This window comes from Portunus trituberculatus, chromosome 46 (genome assembly GCF_017591435.1).
Source record: "Portunus trituberculatus isolate SZX2019 chromosome 46, ASM1759143v1, whole genome shotgun sequence".
In the NCBI taxonomy this organism is placed as follows: domain Eukaryota; kingdom Metazoa; phylum Arthropoda; class Malacostraca; order Decapoda; family Portunidae; genus Portunus; species Portunus trituberculatus.
In genome coordinates, this window is record NC_059300.1 from 5712956 (window position 1) to 5732955 (window position 20000).

Genomic DNA, 20000 nt, shown 5'->3' on the forward strand with positions numbered 1-20000 from the left:
CTCTCCCTCCCTCTTCCTCTCTCCCACCCTCCCTCCTCCCTTCCTCTTTTGTCAAGTCTAAACATTTCATCATGGCGGTGCATCAGGTCCTCCTTTGATCTCCCTCCTCGCATTAAAACTGAAATGGAATTGGGCTCCGGCAAGAAACGTGATCTATTTTGTGTAATATCGCCGACCCGATTGGATGAACAAGGGGATCTGAGCCCTCCCTCCCCTCCTTCCCTCACCCTCCTTCCCTCACTCTCCTATCCCTCCCCTGCTTCTTTCCCTCCCCTTTCTCTATCTCCTCCCGTCCCTTCACTTGCCACTTCCCCATCCTCCTCCTCCTCCTCCTCCTCCTCCTCCTCCTCCTCCTCTTCCTCTCAAACTCCTTCTTTCCCTCCTCCTCTTCCTTTCTCCTCCTCCTCCTCCTCCTCCTCCTCCTCCTCCTCTTCCTCCTCCTCCTCCTCCTACATCTTACCAGCGCTCTAGTCCGTACCATTTTGTTTTCTAGTCATTTTAAATTCTCTCTCTCTCTCTCTCTCTCTCTCTCTCTCTCTCTCTCTCTCTCTCTCTCTCTCTCTCTCTCTCTCTCTCTCTCTCTCTCTCTCAACTAATTATTGTTTATGACTGTTTTATTTGACATTGAGGGATCCCTATGTGTATGTTTTTTTTTATTATGTATTAATTAATCACTTTATTGTAACCGTATAATTAGTAGGAAGGTCAAATGTAAAGATGTTAACTTAGTGGAGTGTTGCTGCGTCCTTTAGTTTTGTTGGCTCGTGAAGGTTATCAATTAAAAATATCCAGTGTCTTTCTTCCATGCGTGACAATGTAACTGTGGAAATTTTCTAAGCGGCATCATTTTTACGTGCAGCGTGGTGGTGTTGTGAGAAGGATCGTCACGTGGCAACTTTTATCACACTACGTAAGTCAGGAAATTTTTGCGGCTCCATACTCACAGCTGTTTCCTGGTTTTTGTGTCGGCAACTTTTACCAGGTTCAGTGTCTACGTAGTGGATATTATTCCCTCTCTGAGTTAAGAGTGTGTCCATGTACTCTGTTCTTTAACTACTTCAGCATGCTCTGGTGGAAATTATTAGCGTTTCTTAGCATTCTTTCGTGATTCTAATGATATTTCCACAAGTTTCTGTTTTATAACTTCTATGAAAAAAAATCACTAGTGGAAATTATTAGCTTTTATAAGAGTGTCTTCACGATTCTAGTGAGAGTAAAAGAAGAATTCAAACAAGCTGTAATGGAAGTAGGTTACAGTTTCAAGTGTGTTTTCGTTATGTTAAAGAGAATCTGCCTAATGAAACGAGCCTCCCACAAAAAAAAAAAAAACCTGACTAATGACCTCCGTGGCCTTTGACAGCAGTACTAATGAAAGGTCATAGCGTTAAGGAACACGAACCATAGACAATGCGAAAACCCATAGTGGCGCAAGGCTGTGTTGTTCTGTGCGAGAGGTGGGGGAGTGGCAGTGTATGGAGGCGGAGTGGGCGGAGTGAGTGGTGACCGAGGCTCCCCCGTGAAGAAACCGACACCCGGGACCACAAACGGAAACGGCAGCGGGAAAAAAAAAAATGGAAGAAGAGAGACAGAGAGAGAAAAAAAAAGCGAAATACCTGGACGGGAGTTGCGTGTCGAGAACCGAACCCATGCATGACAGAGGCCGCGGCTCTTGTTTCACGGCGAGAGAAAGAAAGAAAAGAGAGAGAAAGAGAAGCAGCAACCAGGGAAAAGAGGGAGAGAAAAAAAAATGTGAACCACAAATACTATTACTGTACCTCGTCTAATAATTACTGCATTGAAAATTGATATTGTGAACGTAAAGATGGATTTCGTTATTTGATTTCATATAAGCATCTACGTTGTCTCTCTCTGTGTGTGTGTGTGTGTGTGTGTGTGTGTGTGTGTGTGTGTGTGTGTGTGTGTGTGTGTGTTGAGCCTCGATAAGAAACACCTAACTTACGATGTAGTCAAAATATAAATCAAATCAGTAACTTGCAATCCTAAGTTTCTGCGCACATCTGTCACACCTTTCCTTGCTTGAGTGTTCCTTGCAAGACCAGGGAAAGTGACGAAGTGGATGAAACACTTGCTAAGTTCAAGTCTGCTGAAGGGACGAGGAAAATAGTGGTAAATTTAACACTTCCGGCAAAGAAGCAGAAATACTTGAAGCCTAAAGAGCATACGTGAAGAGACTGCACTGAATTATATATCCTTCTTGTGTGTGTGTGTGTGTGTGTGTGTGTGTGTGTGTGTGTGTGTGTGTGTGTGTGTGTGCTTAGGCTTAAATAGATTTTTCTTTCATACAAATTGTTGTTATTATTCATATTTCTATTATTATTATTATTATTATTATTATTATTATTATTATTATTATTATTATTATTATTATTATTATTATTATTATTCCATTTCGTGTATTAATTAAGAAACAAATGAATTCAAGTTTCTCTCTCTCTCTCTCTCTCTCTCTCTCTCTCTCTCTCTCTCTCTCTCTCTCTCTCTCTCTCTCTCTCTCTCTCTCTCTCTCTCTCTCTCTCTCTCCATTATATCTCGACAATTTTATATATATATTTTTTCTTTTTTTTTATTTATACCTTGTGGGCTTTTCACGGGAATTTATGGGCTAAAGGGGATACTTTTTGGGGTACCTCCTATCTCAAAGCCCACCCGCTAGGAAACTGTTGCCCCAAGTGAGAAGCCCAACCTACACTCTGACTGTACAATTCTCCTCCTCCTCCTCCTCCTCCTCCTCCTCCTCCTCCTCCTCCTCCTCCTCCTCTTTTCTTTATTTTTTCTAACCATTTTTTTCTTTTTTTTCAATCTTTTTCCTCCTCCTCCTCCTCCTCCTCCTCCTCCTCCTCCTCCTCCTCCTCCTCCTCTTCGTCGCCTTAATTTCGCCAGTGCAAGAAAGTGGAGTCGGTAAATGTTGTTTTCTTTAATAAAACTTCTCGAGAGGAAGATGCACTTAATAAAAGGAGAGAGAGAGAGAGAGAGAGAGAGAGAGAGAGAGAGAGAGAAAATACTGCTGACTAATTTCTATTTTTTCATGTATATATATTTTTTTTATTTAGTCTCCCTCACTCTTAACAAAAGTCAGGGAACTTACCTACTCTTCCTTTCCCTTCTTCCCGCCTCTTCTTCCGTAGACATTGAAGGAAAGGAAGAAGGAGAAGAGAATGTACGTAAGAAAAAAAGAGACGAAAGATGAAAAGCAGATAAAAGAAAAGTAAACTTGCTCTCTCTCTCTCTCTCTCTCTCTCTCTCTCTCTCTCTCTCTCTCTCTCTCTCTCTCTCTCTCTCTCGTAGACTCTGGAACGAAAGCAAAGAAGATTTATAATGGAAAAAAAAATAGAACAAGGTAAAAGAATGATGGGAAATAAGAAGAGAAGAACTTGTGTAATGACAGGGAGACAGAAGAAGGGGGAAAAAAGTAAAAGGTGGAAGAGAAAAGGAAGAGGAAGGAAAGAAGATTTATAATGAAAAAAAAATAGACAGAACGAGGTAAAAGAATGAGAGGAGATAAATAAAAGAACTTGTCTAATAAAAAGGAAACAAGAAGGGGGGAAAAAAGTAAAAGAGAGAAGAGAAAAGGAAGAGGGACGTAATGTAATGCAAAAAAGGAGACAAGAGAACAGGAGAAAGGAGAAGAAATTAAGGGAGGAATATATGGAAGTGGAAGTGGAAGAGGAGAGGATTATATTAATTATTTTCAATTATACAACAGTCCCGCGCCGCTGCTCATCTCTCGTCCCGGCGCGGCGGGGAGATGGCGCAAAAATAAAAGCCTGAGAAAAAAAAAAATTATAGCACTAGTGAAAAAAAAACAAAATAATGAAAGTGAGAGGAAATGTGAAGCCCCCCCAAAAAATGTGTGTAAAATTCGCTGGTTTTTTTTCTTTTTTTTTTCTTTTTATTATTAGCGTTAAGTGTTTAATTATTTATGTATTTGTTATTCGCTTTTTTTTCTTTTTTTTTCTTATTATTAGAGTTAAGTGTGTATTTTTATTAAGTATCTGTTATTCGCTGTTTTTTTTTTTATTATTAGACGTGTTTATTTGTTCATGTATTTGTTATTCTCTTTTTCTTCTTTTTTTTTTTCTTCTTTTTCTTTTTTTATTATTAGAGTTAAGTGTTTGTTTATGTATTTGTTATTCGTTGTTTTTTTTTTTTTTCTTTTTATTTATTATTAGAGTCAAGTGTTTATTTGTTTATGTATTTATTTCTTTGTCTATTCGTGTATTCATTTTGTTCACTGTTTTGTTATATTTTTTTGTGTTTATGTATTTATTTTCATTTATGTATTTATTTTCATTTATTCATCTGTTTTCATTTATTCATTTGTTCGTGTACTTATTTATTCACTTCTCTGTTGCAGTTCATTGGATTTTTATTTTTAATTTTTTTATTTATTTTTATTATTATTATTATTATTTTTTTTTTCGTAGTATAAATATGGCAGGAAAATTGTTTAAAATCCGGAGTTCTTTTCCTTTTGCACTTTTCATCTCGCTGCTATTTTTATTTTATTATATATATTTTTTTTCCTTTCAATGACACTTCATACTACATTAATATTTTTGCGCATCATATAAATGGTAGAAAAATATTTAATGCATTTTTCTTTTAACATTTTTATCATTTGACAATTTTTCCCATTGGCGACATTTCATTGGACATTATTATTTATTTTTTTTTCGTTTTTTCGTTAGTGTTTGTTTAGTTTTGTTTTGTTTTGTTTCGTTATTTTCATAGCGTAAATATCACACAGGAAATTCATTACCCTTCACTTGGAATGTTTAGAAGAGACGTGAATTTTGTTGGTTCTATTAATAATTATTTGCAAGTAGATTAATTTCCACTCCTGTTTTCTTATTCTCGACGAAGGAGACGAATATAGACACGTTTTATTGCTGTATTTTCATGTAAAAGAATAATAATCTTCAGAATGTAAATATCTCAGAAAAAAAAGATATATTTTTACTACATTATGAATTTTCTACCAGTCTAGCGTATTTCCATTCCTTTTTCCGTGATTTTCAACATGGAAGGCGAATATAAACACGTATCATCACCATTTGTTTTTATTTTTAACCCCTTCAGTACCATGACGCGTTTCCATATTCACTCGGCTTACTAGTTGGTGATTTTATACAGCTTTAGAAACTCATGTTGGGGATTAAAATAGTGAAAACTGTGGCCATTAATCTTTTGATCTCCATAGACTTTTTCTGTAATGTCCATAAAGTGGTCTAATTGTACACAAATTTCAAAGTAAAAATGTGTCCCAGTATTGAAACAGTTAGGCAAGGATTTCCACACGTCATTCATCTTGATGATTCTAACTGTATTAATTCTGAACCAATGCATTAATTCTCACGCCCCGTCTGTGATTCTCAAGGTGGAAACTGAATAAATAAATATCATCTCTTCTTTTCTTTTTAATGTATACATAAATAATAACTTTCACACCGCAAATATAAAAAAAAAAAAAAAGACACTAATCCTGTTGACTCTCACGTTACTAATTTCTGTCGACATATTCCCTCTCTGTTCTGTGACTCTCAAGGCAGAAAGTGAACATATATATTCGTATTACCACCCGTTGTTGCTGCTGGTGCTGTTTTTATGCACAGGAATAATATAGCGCATAATTCAGACATCTCTAACATTACATCATTACACTGATATTATCTGATATATCATGTACTACTGCCGCGGGTGGAGGTAATGTGGAGGTACTGTGCTGTCCTGTACCTCCTCCTCCTCCTCTTCCTCCTCCTCCTCCTCCTCCTCCTCCTCCTCCTCCGCCTCCGCCTCCGCCGCCGCCGCCACCGCCGTCGCTTCCCCGCTGTGACATGTCTGCTTTAGGCGTGTTTGTTTTCACGTAGACAAGGATGTGCTCACTTTTCTTGACCTCATTTCTTCCTTATTGTCTTCATTGTCCTCCTCCTCCTTCTCTTTCTCCTGATCTTCCTCCTCCTGATCCTTCTTTCTCTTCTTCTTCATTCTTTTTTTTTTTCTTTTTTTCTTCTTTATCTTCTTCTTCTTCTTCTTCTTCGTCTTCGTCTTTTTCTTCTTCTTCTTCTTCTTCTTCTTCTTCTTCTTCTTCTTCTTCTTCTTCTTCTTCTTCTTCTTCTTCTTTTTCTTCTTCATTCGTTTTTTCTTTTCTTCTTCTTCTTCTTCTTCTTCTTCTTCTTCTTCTTCTTCTTCTTCTTCTTCTTCTTCTTCTTCTTTTTCTTTTCTTCTTCTTCCACCAAACTGAACAGATGGAAAACCAATTAAAAGTTCCAGCAAATTTAAAACACTAAACTTTATAACGCGATATAGTTGTGTGTGTGTGTGTGTGTGTGTGTGTGTGTGTGTGTGTGTGTGTGTGTGTGTGGAGAGAGAGAGAGAGAGAGAGAGAGAGAGAGAGAGAGAGAGAGAGAAATCTTGTTTTTCTTTTTTTCCTTTTCTCTTTTTTTACTCTCAGTGTTCGCTATTTTTTTCTTTACATTCATTTTTTTTCATTAGTGAAAACTTACGATGAGAAAAAAAAGAAAGAAGGAAGAAAAGGAAATGAAAAGGAGGATCTTACGGGTGTTTACAAATACTTTTCTTTTAATTGACAAAAAGTAGATTGTTATTTTTCTTTATTTTTCTAGAATTTAGATTTCCCCCAATAAACTCAACTAGTACTACTACTACTACTACTACTACTACTACTACTACTACTACTACTACTACTACTACTACTACCAACGACACCACCACTTTTTTTTTTTGTTTTATTAATTTTTTTTTTTTCGTTCAGTTTATCTTTGGTTCACGACACCTCTGTAATTAGATGTACCTTTATGTAGCGTATTGAATAGTGTACCTGTGATGCACCTTTGTACCGCATATCTTTGAACTAAAACCTTATCAATATTCCAGTGTATTTTAAAAGATTCATATTATTTCCCTTTCCTCCTCCTCCTCCTCCTCCTCCTCCTCCTCCTCCTCCTCCTCCTCCTCCTCCTGCTGCTGCTGCTGCTTCTTCCTCATCATTTTTCCCCCCAAGAGAAGATTAGGATCCAGTTTCCTCCCGATTCCGACTCTTCTTTTGTAAACCTTTTTTTTTTTTCCCTGCGTTCTTATCGTCCTGGTAATGAAGAGTTCTTAACGTTTCGCTCCTGAGCCATAGAGTTTCGTTCGCTGGGCTGCCGCTGGTGTAGGCTCGCCCGCCAGCCCACCAGCTCCTCCTCTTGCTCACTCGCTCGCTCGCTGGCACCTTCGTAGACTCGTTTTCTTTGCAGAGTGGCTCCCAACGTCTCTTATTTCAGTGACAATTTGCCGTTTCCATTTTGTTATTGATATTCCATTTCTCAGTTTTATCTATTTTTGTTTCGCTTTTCTTTTCTTTTTTTTTTCGTTTCAAGAGATTATCCGAAATTTATTAAAAATGCGCCTTTACTTCACTGACTGAGGGACTTCTTCAGAAAAATCTTTACATGTGCGTGTGTGTGTGTGTGTGTGTGTGTGTGTGTGTGTGTGTGTGTGTGTGTGTGTGTGTGTGTTACGGGAATGAGAAGGGAGAAGAGGAGAGTAAGAAAAAAGAAATAGTGAAAGTGTTGCATGAAAGGAAGAGACGAATAAGTTTTGGCTAATAGGGAAAAAAATGAAAAGAATAGCAATAATAATAATAATAATAATAATAATAATAATAATAAAACTGAGAATAAAAAAAGGAGTATAAATGAGAGAGAGAGAGAGAGAGAGAGAGAGAGAGAGAGAGAGAGAGAAACACAAATTAACAACGAGAAAAAAAAACTGCAAAAAGCGACAGAGGAAAATGAAAACGGAAGTGGAATGTATGAAAAGCGATGGAGGAACGTCAAAAAGGATGAAAGTGGGACAGCTAGGCGTCTCTCTCTCTCTCTCTCTCTCTCTCTCTCTCTCTCTCTCTCTCTCTCTCTCTCTCTCTCTACAAGAAGTAATAGTCAACGTGTGCACGAGGTAAGGGAGAAAGAAAGAGAAAGAGGAGAAGGAAGAGGAAGAGAGGAGAGAAGAGAAAGGGGAAGATAAAGGAATAGTAAAGGATAAAACGCCAGAGAGGAGGGGAAAAGAACGGAAGGAAAGGAAATGAAGGAGCATTAGTCGAAGAAAGAGAAGAAGTAGACAGAAGGAGATGAGAGTTGGAGGGAAGGGAAGGGATGGGGGAAGAAGATAGAATGAAGGACAAGAGGGAGGAATAGGAAAAGGAAAAAAAAAAAAAAAAAAAGACAGAAAGAGGAAAAAAAAATCAAATATATAACAGAAAGAAAAAAAAAACTTATATCAAACAATTCCTATAAAACAGAAGAGAGTAAAAAGAAAAAGAAAACAAGAGTGAATAGCAAGAAGAAAAAAATATCAGAAAAGAAGACGAAAAATATAAAAAGATCAAGATTTTATTAGAGTAGCGTGTCGTCTTACCAGCATCAAGGGTTCTCACATGGTAGTCATAGCAGCAGCAGAGGACTAAGCTGAGCGTCACCGAGAAATAGTACCTTAAATGCAAGTGTACCACGTGCAAAGAGAAGATCAGAAATCAATAGTGTTGCTCGTTGAAAGAGAGAGAGAGAGAGAGAGAGAGAGAGAGAGAGAGAGAGAGAGTTTGAGTCGATTGGGAGGGAAGGATGAAGAGAGAGAAATAGAGAAAGGGGCTGAAAAGATAAAGGGGAGGAAGTTGATTCTGGGGAGAATGAAGGGAATAGGGTGAGGGGAGAGGAAGGAGATAGAGAGAAAAAGAGACAGAGAGAGAGAGAGAGAGATGTGGTTGAAGGAAAGAAGAGAGAGATAGAGAAGGGAAAAAAAAAGAAAAGGAAGAAAAGGGATTGAAATAAAATGGGAAGAAATGGAGGTAAAAAAGATGAGAAATAGTTGCAGTAAAGATAGAGAATTAATAATAGGAGAGAGAGAGAGAGAGAGAGAGAGAGAGAGAGAGAGAGAGAGAGAGAGAGAGAGAGAGAGAGAGAAAGGAAATAGTTGAAGGCTTAGAGAGGAAGATATAAAGAGAGGTAAAAGAAGATAGTAAGAAAATGGGATTAAAGCTGGCTAAAAAGCAATGGAAATAAATAAATGAGCAATAAAGATGGAAAAGAAAGAGAAGACACAGAGAGGGAGGAGGGAAAACAGGGAAGGGGGAAGGGAAAGAGGGGTAGTGGAGGGGCTCTTTCTTCGTCTTGGTGAACGAAATCTTACGGTTCCTCTGAGCGAATGGTGGAGCTCTTACGGGTGAAATATTATATTGCTTTATTATAATAGGCAAGGATAATAATGTCTCTAATGTGACTTCCAGAGGAGGAGGAGGAGGAGGAGGAGGTACGGAGGGGTGGTACATAGGGGGAGAAGTAGGAGTAGTAAGAGGAGGTAGGAAAAAGGAATGAGGAAAGCTACATGTGTTATCCTTATTTATGTTTTGTAGGTTATTGTGCTGTGCCTCTTTCTTCTTTTTCTGAGAGAGAGAGAGAGAGAGAGAGAGAGAGAGAGAGAGAGAGAGAGAGAGAGAGAGAGAGAGAAAGTAGTGGAAACTTTGTGTTGACGAAAGTATTTTGGAATGTGTGTGTGTGTGTGTGTGTGTGTGTGTGTGTGTGTGTGTGTGTGTGTGTGTGTGTGTGGAGGAGGAGGAGGGACACACACACACACACACACACACACTATCCCACTAATGACTACGGATTTACCCTGGCTGGCATTTCCTGTTGCGAATTCATAGACCTGAGAGGAGAAAGCAAGCTGTGTGTGTGTGTGTGTGTGTGTGTGTGTGTGTGTGTGTGTGTGTGTGTGTGTGTGTGTGTGTGCATACAAAAGATAAGATTAGAATAAAACTTCTACAACTTTTCTGTTGATCATTACTGAACATCGAGCATCTTGTCATGCCTGTAACTTCTATTTTTTGTGTATGTTCTTGTTTTTCTGTTTTTAATCCTCTTCAAGTCAAAATGCTCATTAATGGTGACACAAATCCGCTGTCGCCACGCGAGGTAGTGAGGATTGAAGAGATGGTGAGATGGCGAGGGAAGAAGAGGAAGTGGTGGTGAAAGTGGTGGTGGGACAAGACCCGCCACCACCCCTGCAACGAAACGAGCACGTAAAGCGGCAATAAAAGGAAACTCAGACATCAGTGGAGGAACCATTTTTCATCTTATTGCTCTTGTTATGATTAGCATGTGACGGGCAGCGGCTGAGATTAGCTGGAAAGATGCCACCGCCGCCGTCACTCCTTTCTGTGTCCCTCCCACCCGAGGATGAGATGGCTCCGATCCCCAAGTCTGTGTATCTGATACCCTGGCTCCAATTCAATAACTTTTAAATGTTAGTGTTTATGGAGTTGAAGGTTTGAATGTACAGAGTTGGCAGTCACCAAAATCATAAGGAAATTAAGTGAGGCGATAATGGAATGCGCTGGAATTGTGTGTGTTGGGGAGTCATTGGTTAGGACAGACGCGTCAGCAGCAATGAGGCACTGGTCGTCTGATGGTCGGCCGCCATTTAAGGCTGGCCTGGGCCGCGTCCGCGTTGATTAATTGCTAATTTATCACCGTTCACTCTGGCCCTCAAGTTGTTTTGAGGCGCTGATGCGGGCTGTCCTGTCCGCGACCCGCCGCCGCTCAGTTGTTACGGTCCAGTCTCAAAAGCATTCTGAGTCATTGCTCTCAACTCCACTCTGCACATTGACTCACGGGTAGAGCGGACCAAAGAAGGGACTAAAAAATCTCCATTGGGTAGCTTTAGTGAGGAAAACAGTAATTAAATAAATTATATTAGAATCAAATATAAGACTATTAATTTGCTAGTGATTTATTTGAGGACTTAGAATAAGAAGCGTAAGAAAGTGTACATGCAAGTGATGTGCCTCAGATGCTGTGGTGTTTGCAGTCCCACATATAGCATTTGGATTAGGCAAGAATGAAAGTGCTCGCCTAGTCTCCGGAAAAGGGGGGGAAAAAAATCTTAATAAAGGAAACATAATCATGGATCTTTAAGGCACTTCGATACAGCGCAAGTTTCGGCCGAGGTTACCATTACATTGCAAAGTTACTCTCCATTATTTTCATGGCTTATAAAGTTTCCTGTCTTTAATATATGTGAGGGGCACATTTACAATTTTATGGCTTAAAATTCAATTAAAGTAACCTCGCTCGGGAAAGTGGGGACTAATCTAATTCTGGCCCATGTCACAAAGGACTCGCGGAGGAAGAAAAATGACGACTTTTCCTTCTCCTTTCATTCCCGCCCAGCCCGGTGCGCCATGTCGGCTCTCCCCTGCCCTGAGTGAAAAATCCTGCTGCTGAACGATATCTTGAGTTCTCCTAATACTATCTTAACCCGAGAAAACACAATACAAGAAAAATTACGGCACTTTTTTTTTCTTCGTTTTCTCGGAGGGTGGAGTGTTAGAATACATATACATTGCAAGAAAGAGGTACGGGAAACATGTCTCTAGGGAATATTGTAGAATCGCCCACAACATGAAAATCCAATTCTTTTTTTTTTTTTTTTTTTTCTCGGCTTGGCTACGTATACTGTTTCTTGAAGGATGGTGAAGCAATGCGGTAATATTTTTTAACACTTTGGGCATGTTTAAATGAAGTGTGTAGTGCGTTAACCGAAGACTATAGTGGTAAATAAAGCGTGGTGGTTTGGTGTGGTGTAGTTTGGTGTAGTATCATAACCGAAGTGTGCTTTGCTATCGAAGTGTTGTGGTATGGAAACCAGAAGGATGCAGGTGCGTTAACGTAAGTGTGGTGGTGTTAGGAGTCAACGTGGCTGGGCGCGATAAAGAAAGCAATTATCGCGATAACTAATAAATCTACATTGAAAGCCTTATCGGTGATAACCGATAATAGATAGCTGGCAATAGATATATCGACCGATAACCGATAAATCGATGAATCCAAAATTCTGATATTAACACGAACAATATTGATATTTCAAATGAAAACATCGATAAATCCCTTTTTTTATATATATTTATCAGAGAAAAAGAGTACTAAATTATTCAGATTCAATGTTTATTTTGTCTCTTCACTAATGAAAAGTGGTAATGTTTCAAGTAAAATAACCACATGCTCATATTCTAAAAAAAAATTAAAACTACCATATGAGTTACCACTGGTTTGAAACCAAAATTATCAATGATGTTGATAAATTGATAATGAGGGAAAAATTGTTATTGAATAACTGCTAACTGCCATTTATAATCATCAAATTCTTGGATAATGGATTTTGATGCAGTGAATTTTAGCAAGAATGTAGTTTTTTCTGTGTAGCATTTGTCTGTCTCATATTTGCCTTGCCAACCTGTTGTTCCTTTCCAGAATCACTTATAGTTAAGGTCACACTAAGGTTGTTATCCAATTATTAAATAGTGTTCTTCTCTTGCAGACCAGTATCGGCATATGCTCTGTTCTTCCGAGACACTCAGGCTGCCATCAAGGGATCCAACCCCAATGCATCCTTTGGTGAAGTATCCAAAATTGTCGCCTCCATGTGGGACTCTCTGGATGCTGACCACAAGAGTGTGTACAAGAAAAAGACGGAGGCAGCAAAGAAGGAGTACCTGAAGGCCCTTGCTGCTTACCGTGCCAGTTTGGTGTCCAAGGTAAGCAGGAACTGAGCTGTGCAGGTTATGTTATTCTCTACCTCTTGCTTTATTTTCAGAATTAACAAACTAATGCTGCTGACCATCTCATTCAATTTGAATTGGTCTAATACAAGCAATGTTGGTCAAATCAACTTGTGTTATAACAACAGATTATTCAACCATAAGCCTGCACTTGCCTTCATTCTGTACTTATTATTTTTGTTGTTTCCTTTGAAGCTCTGGATTGATTGAATGTAACAGCATGGCGGGATGCTTGTGGCATATTAACGAGAGTAACAGTGCTTTATATCAAGTGGTGTGAGGCTTGTTGTCGCTGGCGCCGGAGGTATGACCCTCAGCTTGTGTTGCAGGGCGGTGAGGGTGAGGGTGGGTTTGGGGGACCCCAGGGCTATGGTCAGTTTGCCCCTGGATTTGGATACCCCCCAACCACCAGTACCCCAGTGCATCCACAAGTACAGTCGCCAACACAGATGTCACCACTGGCAAAGAAGTCTCCTCTACTCTCTTCCCTTATGGCTGACACACCCCCACCCATGATGAACCCACCAATGTCCCAGCCCATGCCTCCCTCTGGCCCACCCATGATGCCTCACGGCTCAATGCCACCCATGTCAGCAGCAAGCATGGTCCCCCAAGCACAGCAGGGTCCTCAGGCTGGCCACCAGCCACCCACACCACAGCCACACCTGACGCCCATGACCAACGTACCTTCCACCTCCCCCTACATGACTCAGGTACTTCTTGCCACCACTCTCAGCCTCATGTGCTCAGCTTTACTCTTCTGACTGGCTGGATAATACACTTTGTAGTGTACACTTTTGCATGGATAGCATATGCAATAACTGACTAACAATATTATTCATACAGTATGTTACTTTTTATTATATGCATGCTTTTTTTTTCTTTTCTTTTTATTTCAGATCATTATTAAGTATTCCTGGAAGCATCATCAAATATGTGTACCCATTTCTTACAATGTTTATTTTGTCCCTCCCAGCAGGCACCCAACTCTCTGACGAGTCCTGGGGGAGCAAGTTCTCCGGGTGGTGGTCCACAACAACAGCCACAGCAACCCCAGCAGCAACAGCCACAGCAGCAGCAGCCAAGCCCACAGCAGCAGCAAGTTGCCACTCAACAGCAGCAGCAACAACAGCAACAGCAAGCAGGGCAGCAACAGCAGCAGCAACAGGGTGGACAGCATGGGCAGCAGCCACCCCAGCCCTCCCCACAGCAGCAACCACAGCACCAGCCACCTCAGCAGCACCCTAGTGGTCAGGGGTCAGGAGGGCAGCAACAGGGCATGGGCCAACCAGCACATGTTGGATGCCCAAACTCCGGTCCGAACTGCATCAGGTCTGGCTGCACCAACCCTGCTGTGCACAACCCTGAGTGGGAAGATGAATACTGCTCCAATGAGTGTGTCGTCTCACACTGCAGGTGAGGCTCATGTTGCACAGTGCAGTTATGTCAGAGTAGAAGCATACATTATGGTTGCAAGTATGTAGGTTTTTTTTTTTTTTTTTTTTTTTTTTCTCTCTCTCTCTCCTTTACTTACTGGCAATAACAGGAATGTGTGGATTATTTTCTCAACTTCTATTAGATTTTTGTCTTTGGCATGAATGTGAAAAGATTGAAAGTAAGGAAAAATATTTAAGATGAAAAAAGTCAGAAAATATGGGCAGAATATGAGTATATGAGCTTTATAAGGTTAAGAGCAGAATAGATAAATATTTAGAGCCTTGAGAGTGAATGTACATGTGAGTAATGGTGATGATGTCACTGAGGTAAATAGTGGCAGAGGAAGGAGGAAGGTTAATTCGTAAGGAAATACTTGAAAAATGAGTACAAGACTGCAAAGGAAATTGAATAACGGATAAAACTAGCCAGATTGGAAACTTTTATTACTAACCTTGCATTACACAGGTTGGAATGACTATAGACAACAACATATGCACTGTGTGTATTGAATGTTGAGTGATTTGCAGTGTGGCTTACCTCACTGCATCTTGTGTTTTCTCTTATTTCCCCTTTTTCTATATGCATTGATGCTTTGCACTTCTCACAATTAAACTTTCCCCCTTGCTTTCAAAAGAATTGGGATTATGTAGTCTTACCTTACTCTTGTCACCATTCATTGAATTTGTTGTTGACAGTAATTAGCTAGAAATCATCAACTTTCAGGTAGATTTTCCTTTGATTTTCTTGGCAATTTCATATTGTACAGGGGCAGTGAAGGACACACTTTGGTGCACTTTTTCAGTGTCTTGAAGTCAGTCACATTTCACTTTGTTTCATTCCACATTTCATTATACAGTGTGTTGTACTGGGTTTTGTCTTAGAGTCTATCTTTTCCTTTCTTTCTTATAAAAAAAAACTTGTATCGTAAAAAATTATAATTGTATAAAAGATAAGCACAACACTTAATTAAAGAACCAGTGGGATGTGTCAGATAATAGGTAAATATTCTTTATAGGAAGTCACATAAGGCATGTTGAGATTTACAGCCCTATAAGCAATATGTTGCTTTCACATACAAATAAAACCTGGTCTCAACAAAGACAAATTATACATTTTTGTATGTTTCACCATGATTATATCAGTAAAGTTTTTAATCCTGGTAGAGACCAGTGCATCATCAACACATCTCAACAATATAACTAGAGATTTTTGGTTTCCAAAGCATTTCTTAAACCGCCAACGAAAATGTGATTATTCATGCTTTAAAGTAATACCAGTTCTTTAAACATTGTTTGTAAAATTACTCAAGGATGTCACCATTTGTTTTAACAAAAATGTATTTTCTTCTTTTTACCTGTCTGCCTTCTGCTTGGTGTTGGTGCCGGGGAGAAGAAACAACAACCAAAGATTCATCCCTCCATTCGGTGTCATCCACACTCTAACTGCCTATTGCAATGAGTAATACCTCAAAGCCCTCTTCCACAGTAAGGCTTAAGGACTCTTCTGGTTCACCCCGACCTTCTGTTCCACCATCAGCATGTTGCCCTCAGCCAGCCACACCATACTGCGGCTTGGTGTCTTGCACGTCCATGGTTTGCTTCCAGGATGCTGATGTCCATTATTCATTGATGTCTTCATCTGCACCAGCTCATTCTTTTTAGTGATCTTCACTCTTAGTACAGTTCAGAGGAGACCATGGGTTTAAGTTTTGATCTCATAAAGCTACATTAACAGCACCATCAGTTTTTACCGTTGCATTTTCCATTAAAAAAAAAAAAAATTCTTCTTTTCTTGCTTTTCTCTCTTTCAAATATTTGTTATCATTAATTTCAGTTATTAGCATGCAGATGTACTAAAAAGATGCATTAATTGTCTTAAGGGAGTATCACACTGGCCTATGATACACACAACATGGGCCATGGTTCTTGGTATGAAACTGGGAATGTTATCACATACAAGCTGTCTGCATTCTTGCTGTGCTAGGCAAACAGCCATCAATCAAAACCAAGACTAATCAAAACAAACTATAACAAAAACATATTGCTAATACCTCAACCTGTGTTTTGTGCTGGAATTGCATTTGCACTTGCTGTTACTGAAGAAGAGGAAGAAGCTAAAGAAGAACCAAGAGGTGCACAATGGCGAGTTTGGAGTTGAGGATGATTGCTATGAGAGCAAACTATGGACATGATATATATATATATATATATATATATATATATATATATATATATATATATATATATATATATATATATATATATATATATATATATATTTCATCTTTCTAGCTTGAAGAAATATTATTTAATATACCAATATAAAGAATGATGCATGTTTATGAGTTGAAATAATAGTTTTTTATTACATATATCATATTCATCTTTTACTGGGATAGCATATAAAAGGCCAGAATGGATATCTAACCATCCCAACTTTATCCCACCAATCTTGTGCAAATTCCTCCTATTTCGGACAGATGTTCCTCCTTCTGCACATCATAGGCCATTGTGATACCCTCTTTAGTGGTTGTAGTAGTAGTAGTACCAGCAGCATTGATGAATCTTAGGCATATATATATTTTTTCACTCGTTTGTCATCTGGTATTCAGAAATGCTTTACTGTATACTCCAACAATTCTTTGTATCCTTCTTGCTTCTGTCTTTTTTTAACTTCATTCCTACTGGCATTCTTCCATTCACAACATTATTCAACTATCGATAGCTAAAATGTTTTAGTTCCACAAGCAAATTGGTATTGAAAAATACATAAATCTTCTTACCATTCACCATACACAATTCATTCTTGGTTTCTTCCATCCACATGTCTCCCTAAATCACATCTGATCAGCATAATCCTTCTCCTCTTCTAAAGCCACACTGCTCTGCACAAATCACTCCAGTATCCTCTTTATCTCTCTTGATTAGCAAATCATAATGTAGTACATCTTACCTATGATACTTACACATTACAAGAAATTAGCAAATTAGTACCTATTTTTTTTAAGAAACCACACTCACACATGCCCAGTTAATAGGCAAGATTAACATATGTATATTATGATCAACATTTTTATTCTATAAATTTTACATTCATCAGTTTATATTATATGAATCATCCACTTATCTTTGACACATACGAGATAATGCTAGAAAATATACACCTCCTTCTTAATGCTTCCTCCTTTCCTGTGACAGGGGAAGGCAGCAGTGAGAGAGAGCAGGGCTGTGAGTGGATAAGGGATGAGTGTTTGATTAGTGAGAGCACCATTTCATCTGTAGGATACATTCTTGCACTTTGTAGGTGTGATATTAAATGTTTATGTTTGTATCCTTTTATTTTAAATGCCACACATCATTTTATAATTTACAAGATTTTTCAAATATGTTTTAAAGATTTTAACTTGTTTTAACAAATTTAAAATTCAATAAAGAATAAGTTTGTATAATTGTACCACACATTCTCCAATAAGGGTAATTCTTTTATCTTTCTCTTTAGGAACTGCCACCTTTTTTTATTTATTTATTTATTTATTTTATTTTATTTATTTATTTATTTTTTTTTTTTTTGTGTGTGTGTGTGTGTGTGTGTGTGTGTGTGTGTGTGTGTGTGTTCATCTTAAAAAGAATTGTACCAGTTTGTTTCAAGTGCTTTCTTTTCACAGAGACGTCTTCAGCACCTGGGTGGCCAGCAACCACCACCAGCCAATGAATCCAACCTACCCGGCGCCTGTTAAATAAAACCTCAGTGAATATGACCTCTCACTGAGGGACCAGCTAGCCAGCAGTCCAGTTAGTCAGTCAGTCAGCAAGCCAGTCAACTGAAAGGGTTCAACTGATGAAGACATGTACCTGGTACAGTAATAAGTGCATTAAGTGGAACTGTGTATTACTCTTCAGATGGCAAACAGATTGGGATGATGTGATTGTGTGTGAAGGAAGTTGTGCTGTGGCTTGGTACCTGCATCATCATTCCCAACATGTTGACAAACTGGGTGCTTGTAAGAAAGTCAAGATTTTTAAACCTGTTGTCAGGGCTGGAGTTTTAGATATCAGCATCTTTCTATCTGTTCAATCTATCCTTGCTCTTTGTAGAATTCCAGATGTAATGTTCATGCCTATCTGATCCTATTATTCCTCTGAACACAACCAAGATGAGAGAGTTCCAGAACAAGTTTGATGTGAAAGTGAGCATTACGTGTATTATCCTGTCAAGTACCTTGGAAGGCGGCTGTGTGGACCTTGTGTGATGGAGTCAGTGAGAGTTGTGCTCTGTGAAGATTCATTTTCCTATTTGACTGTATAGGGAAGATGAGTCCCACTGAAGAGAAAAGAGCCAGAAAATGAGTTGCAAACATTATGTGAGTTTCAGTTGAACACAAGGAATGTGTGGCGGGGACCAAAACTGTTAATAGTCTATAAGCAGACAGTGTGTGGTACAAGAGGAAGAGGATATGAATGTTCAGGTTGAGGGCTGCACTCAGTTAGGTTACCTCATGCTCACCCCAGCAGTCACTGTAGTACATGCTGTGCTCTCTTTCACAGGCTTCGGAACAATATTTTGATCATAAATCTTATGTAAGGCCAGAGACTAAAAATATCTTTGGATGTTTGGTTTGTAAATATTTGTGTTGATTTTTCTTGATAGGGAGAGAGAAAACTATGATTACAGTTATTATAGATATAGAAGCATTTACAACATAATTTGTAAATATTTCAACAGTATGTACAAGTGATTGGTGAAATTTCTCCTCAATGTGATTATGATGAGTTATGACTTATGTCTGGTATGTATGTATGTACATGTATCATAGTAGATATGTTCAGAGGCTTATTATTTGATTAGCAAGGAATCATTACTAGAAATGACATGTTGTCATACTTGTATCAAGTCCTTCCAAAGCATTTAAGAAGGAGGTGAGGACAAATTTCATGCCTCCTCTGTTAGCCATCCCTGCATGCTGTATGTATGCATTGCAAACTATCATGGCAGTTCCCAGGTATTCATTAGAATTACAAGAGGTCTTCGGCCAGGGGTGTCGAGTGGACACTTTGCTCAATCCTCAGTGTACATAAGACTAATTTTTGGAGGACTGACTGCCGGACCCTCTTGGGAGTTACTACCTTGACCTTGTAATTTTTTAGGTTTACAACATACAACCAAGAGGAGACATGTTTTGCATATATTTTCAAAATTTATTTTTCTTCAATAATATTTTCTCTTGGGTGAAGCTTGATGCAAAGCACTACAAATGGAGATATATTATTTGGTGTACAGACCGCTAAAGTTCAGGGAAATGGAGTGTAGATGTAATGTAATGTATTGTTGGTCATTTACAAACTACCTGCCTTCACATCAGGTTTTACCCATGCTTGTAGATCATAGGAATCCTTCGGTCCTAGAATAAAGTCAGTGTTTGCCCTTCTTATATAGCTAATATGTTGATGAAATACTGTGCTTCATAAGACAGGCAGAGGCTCCACCACAGGTTATTTTGGTTTACTTTTGTGGTCTTTTCACAGCATTTTGTATCAAATTATGTTTTATACCTAAAATGAACAAATTCTGTAGGTGAACAATGATTCAGAACAATGTAAATCAACTAAGATTGCAAGAAAACAGCTCTAGAACAAGCACAGCAATCAATAAGAACAAGAATTAAACAGCAAAAATGTTATGTAGCCAATGACAATGGCTTTTTTTTTTTTTTTTTTTCAAACTCTTAGGGAGCATTTTGTATATTTAAACTAATGTATTAGTTAATGGTTCTTTAAGCTTATCTAAAACCATGAAATTGCATAATCAATTTTCCTCATGGTTCCACCCTGAGGCTGTTGTGTTAATGTGTACAATGCCTGTGTGTGCTCTCTTTCACTTCTGTATTCACAATATAATAAACATTATACACACTTTATTTGTTACTATTTGATCT

The 20000-nt window shown here is 38.6% G+C and overlaps 1 protein-coding gene across 13 annotated transcripts in view; it reads left to right on the plus strand.

Moving 5' to 3' along the window:
• Positions 1-19980, plus strand: part of LOC123519699 (TOX high mobility group box family member 3-like) — a 265569-nt gene extending 245589 nt beyond the window's left edge. For 9 of the 13 annotated variants that reach the window (XM_045281187.1, XM_045281194.1, XM_045281193.1 and 6 more), the window contains 4 exons: positions 12391-12607; positions 12961-13344; positions 13608-14047; positions 17733-19980. In XM_045281187.1, coding sequence (XP_045137122.1) covers positions 12391-12607; positions 12961-13344; positions 13608-14047; positions 17733-17808 — 1117 coding nt within the window. In that variant the 3' untranslated portion in view covers positions 17809-19980. Of the gene's footprint in view, positions 1-12390; positions 12608-12960; positions 13345-13607; positions 14048-15460; positions 15553-17732 lie in introns of all 13 variants that reach the window. The other 4 variants (XM_045281189.1, XM_045281188.1, XM_045281199.1 and 1 more) reach the window with 4 other exon arrangements.
• The last annotated feature ends 20 nt before the right edge of the window (positions 19981-20000 follow it).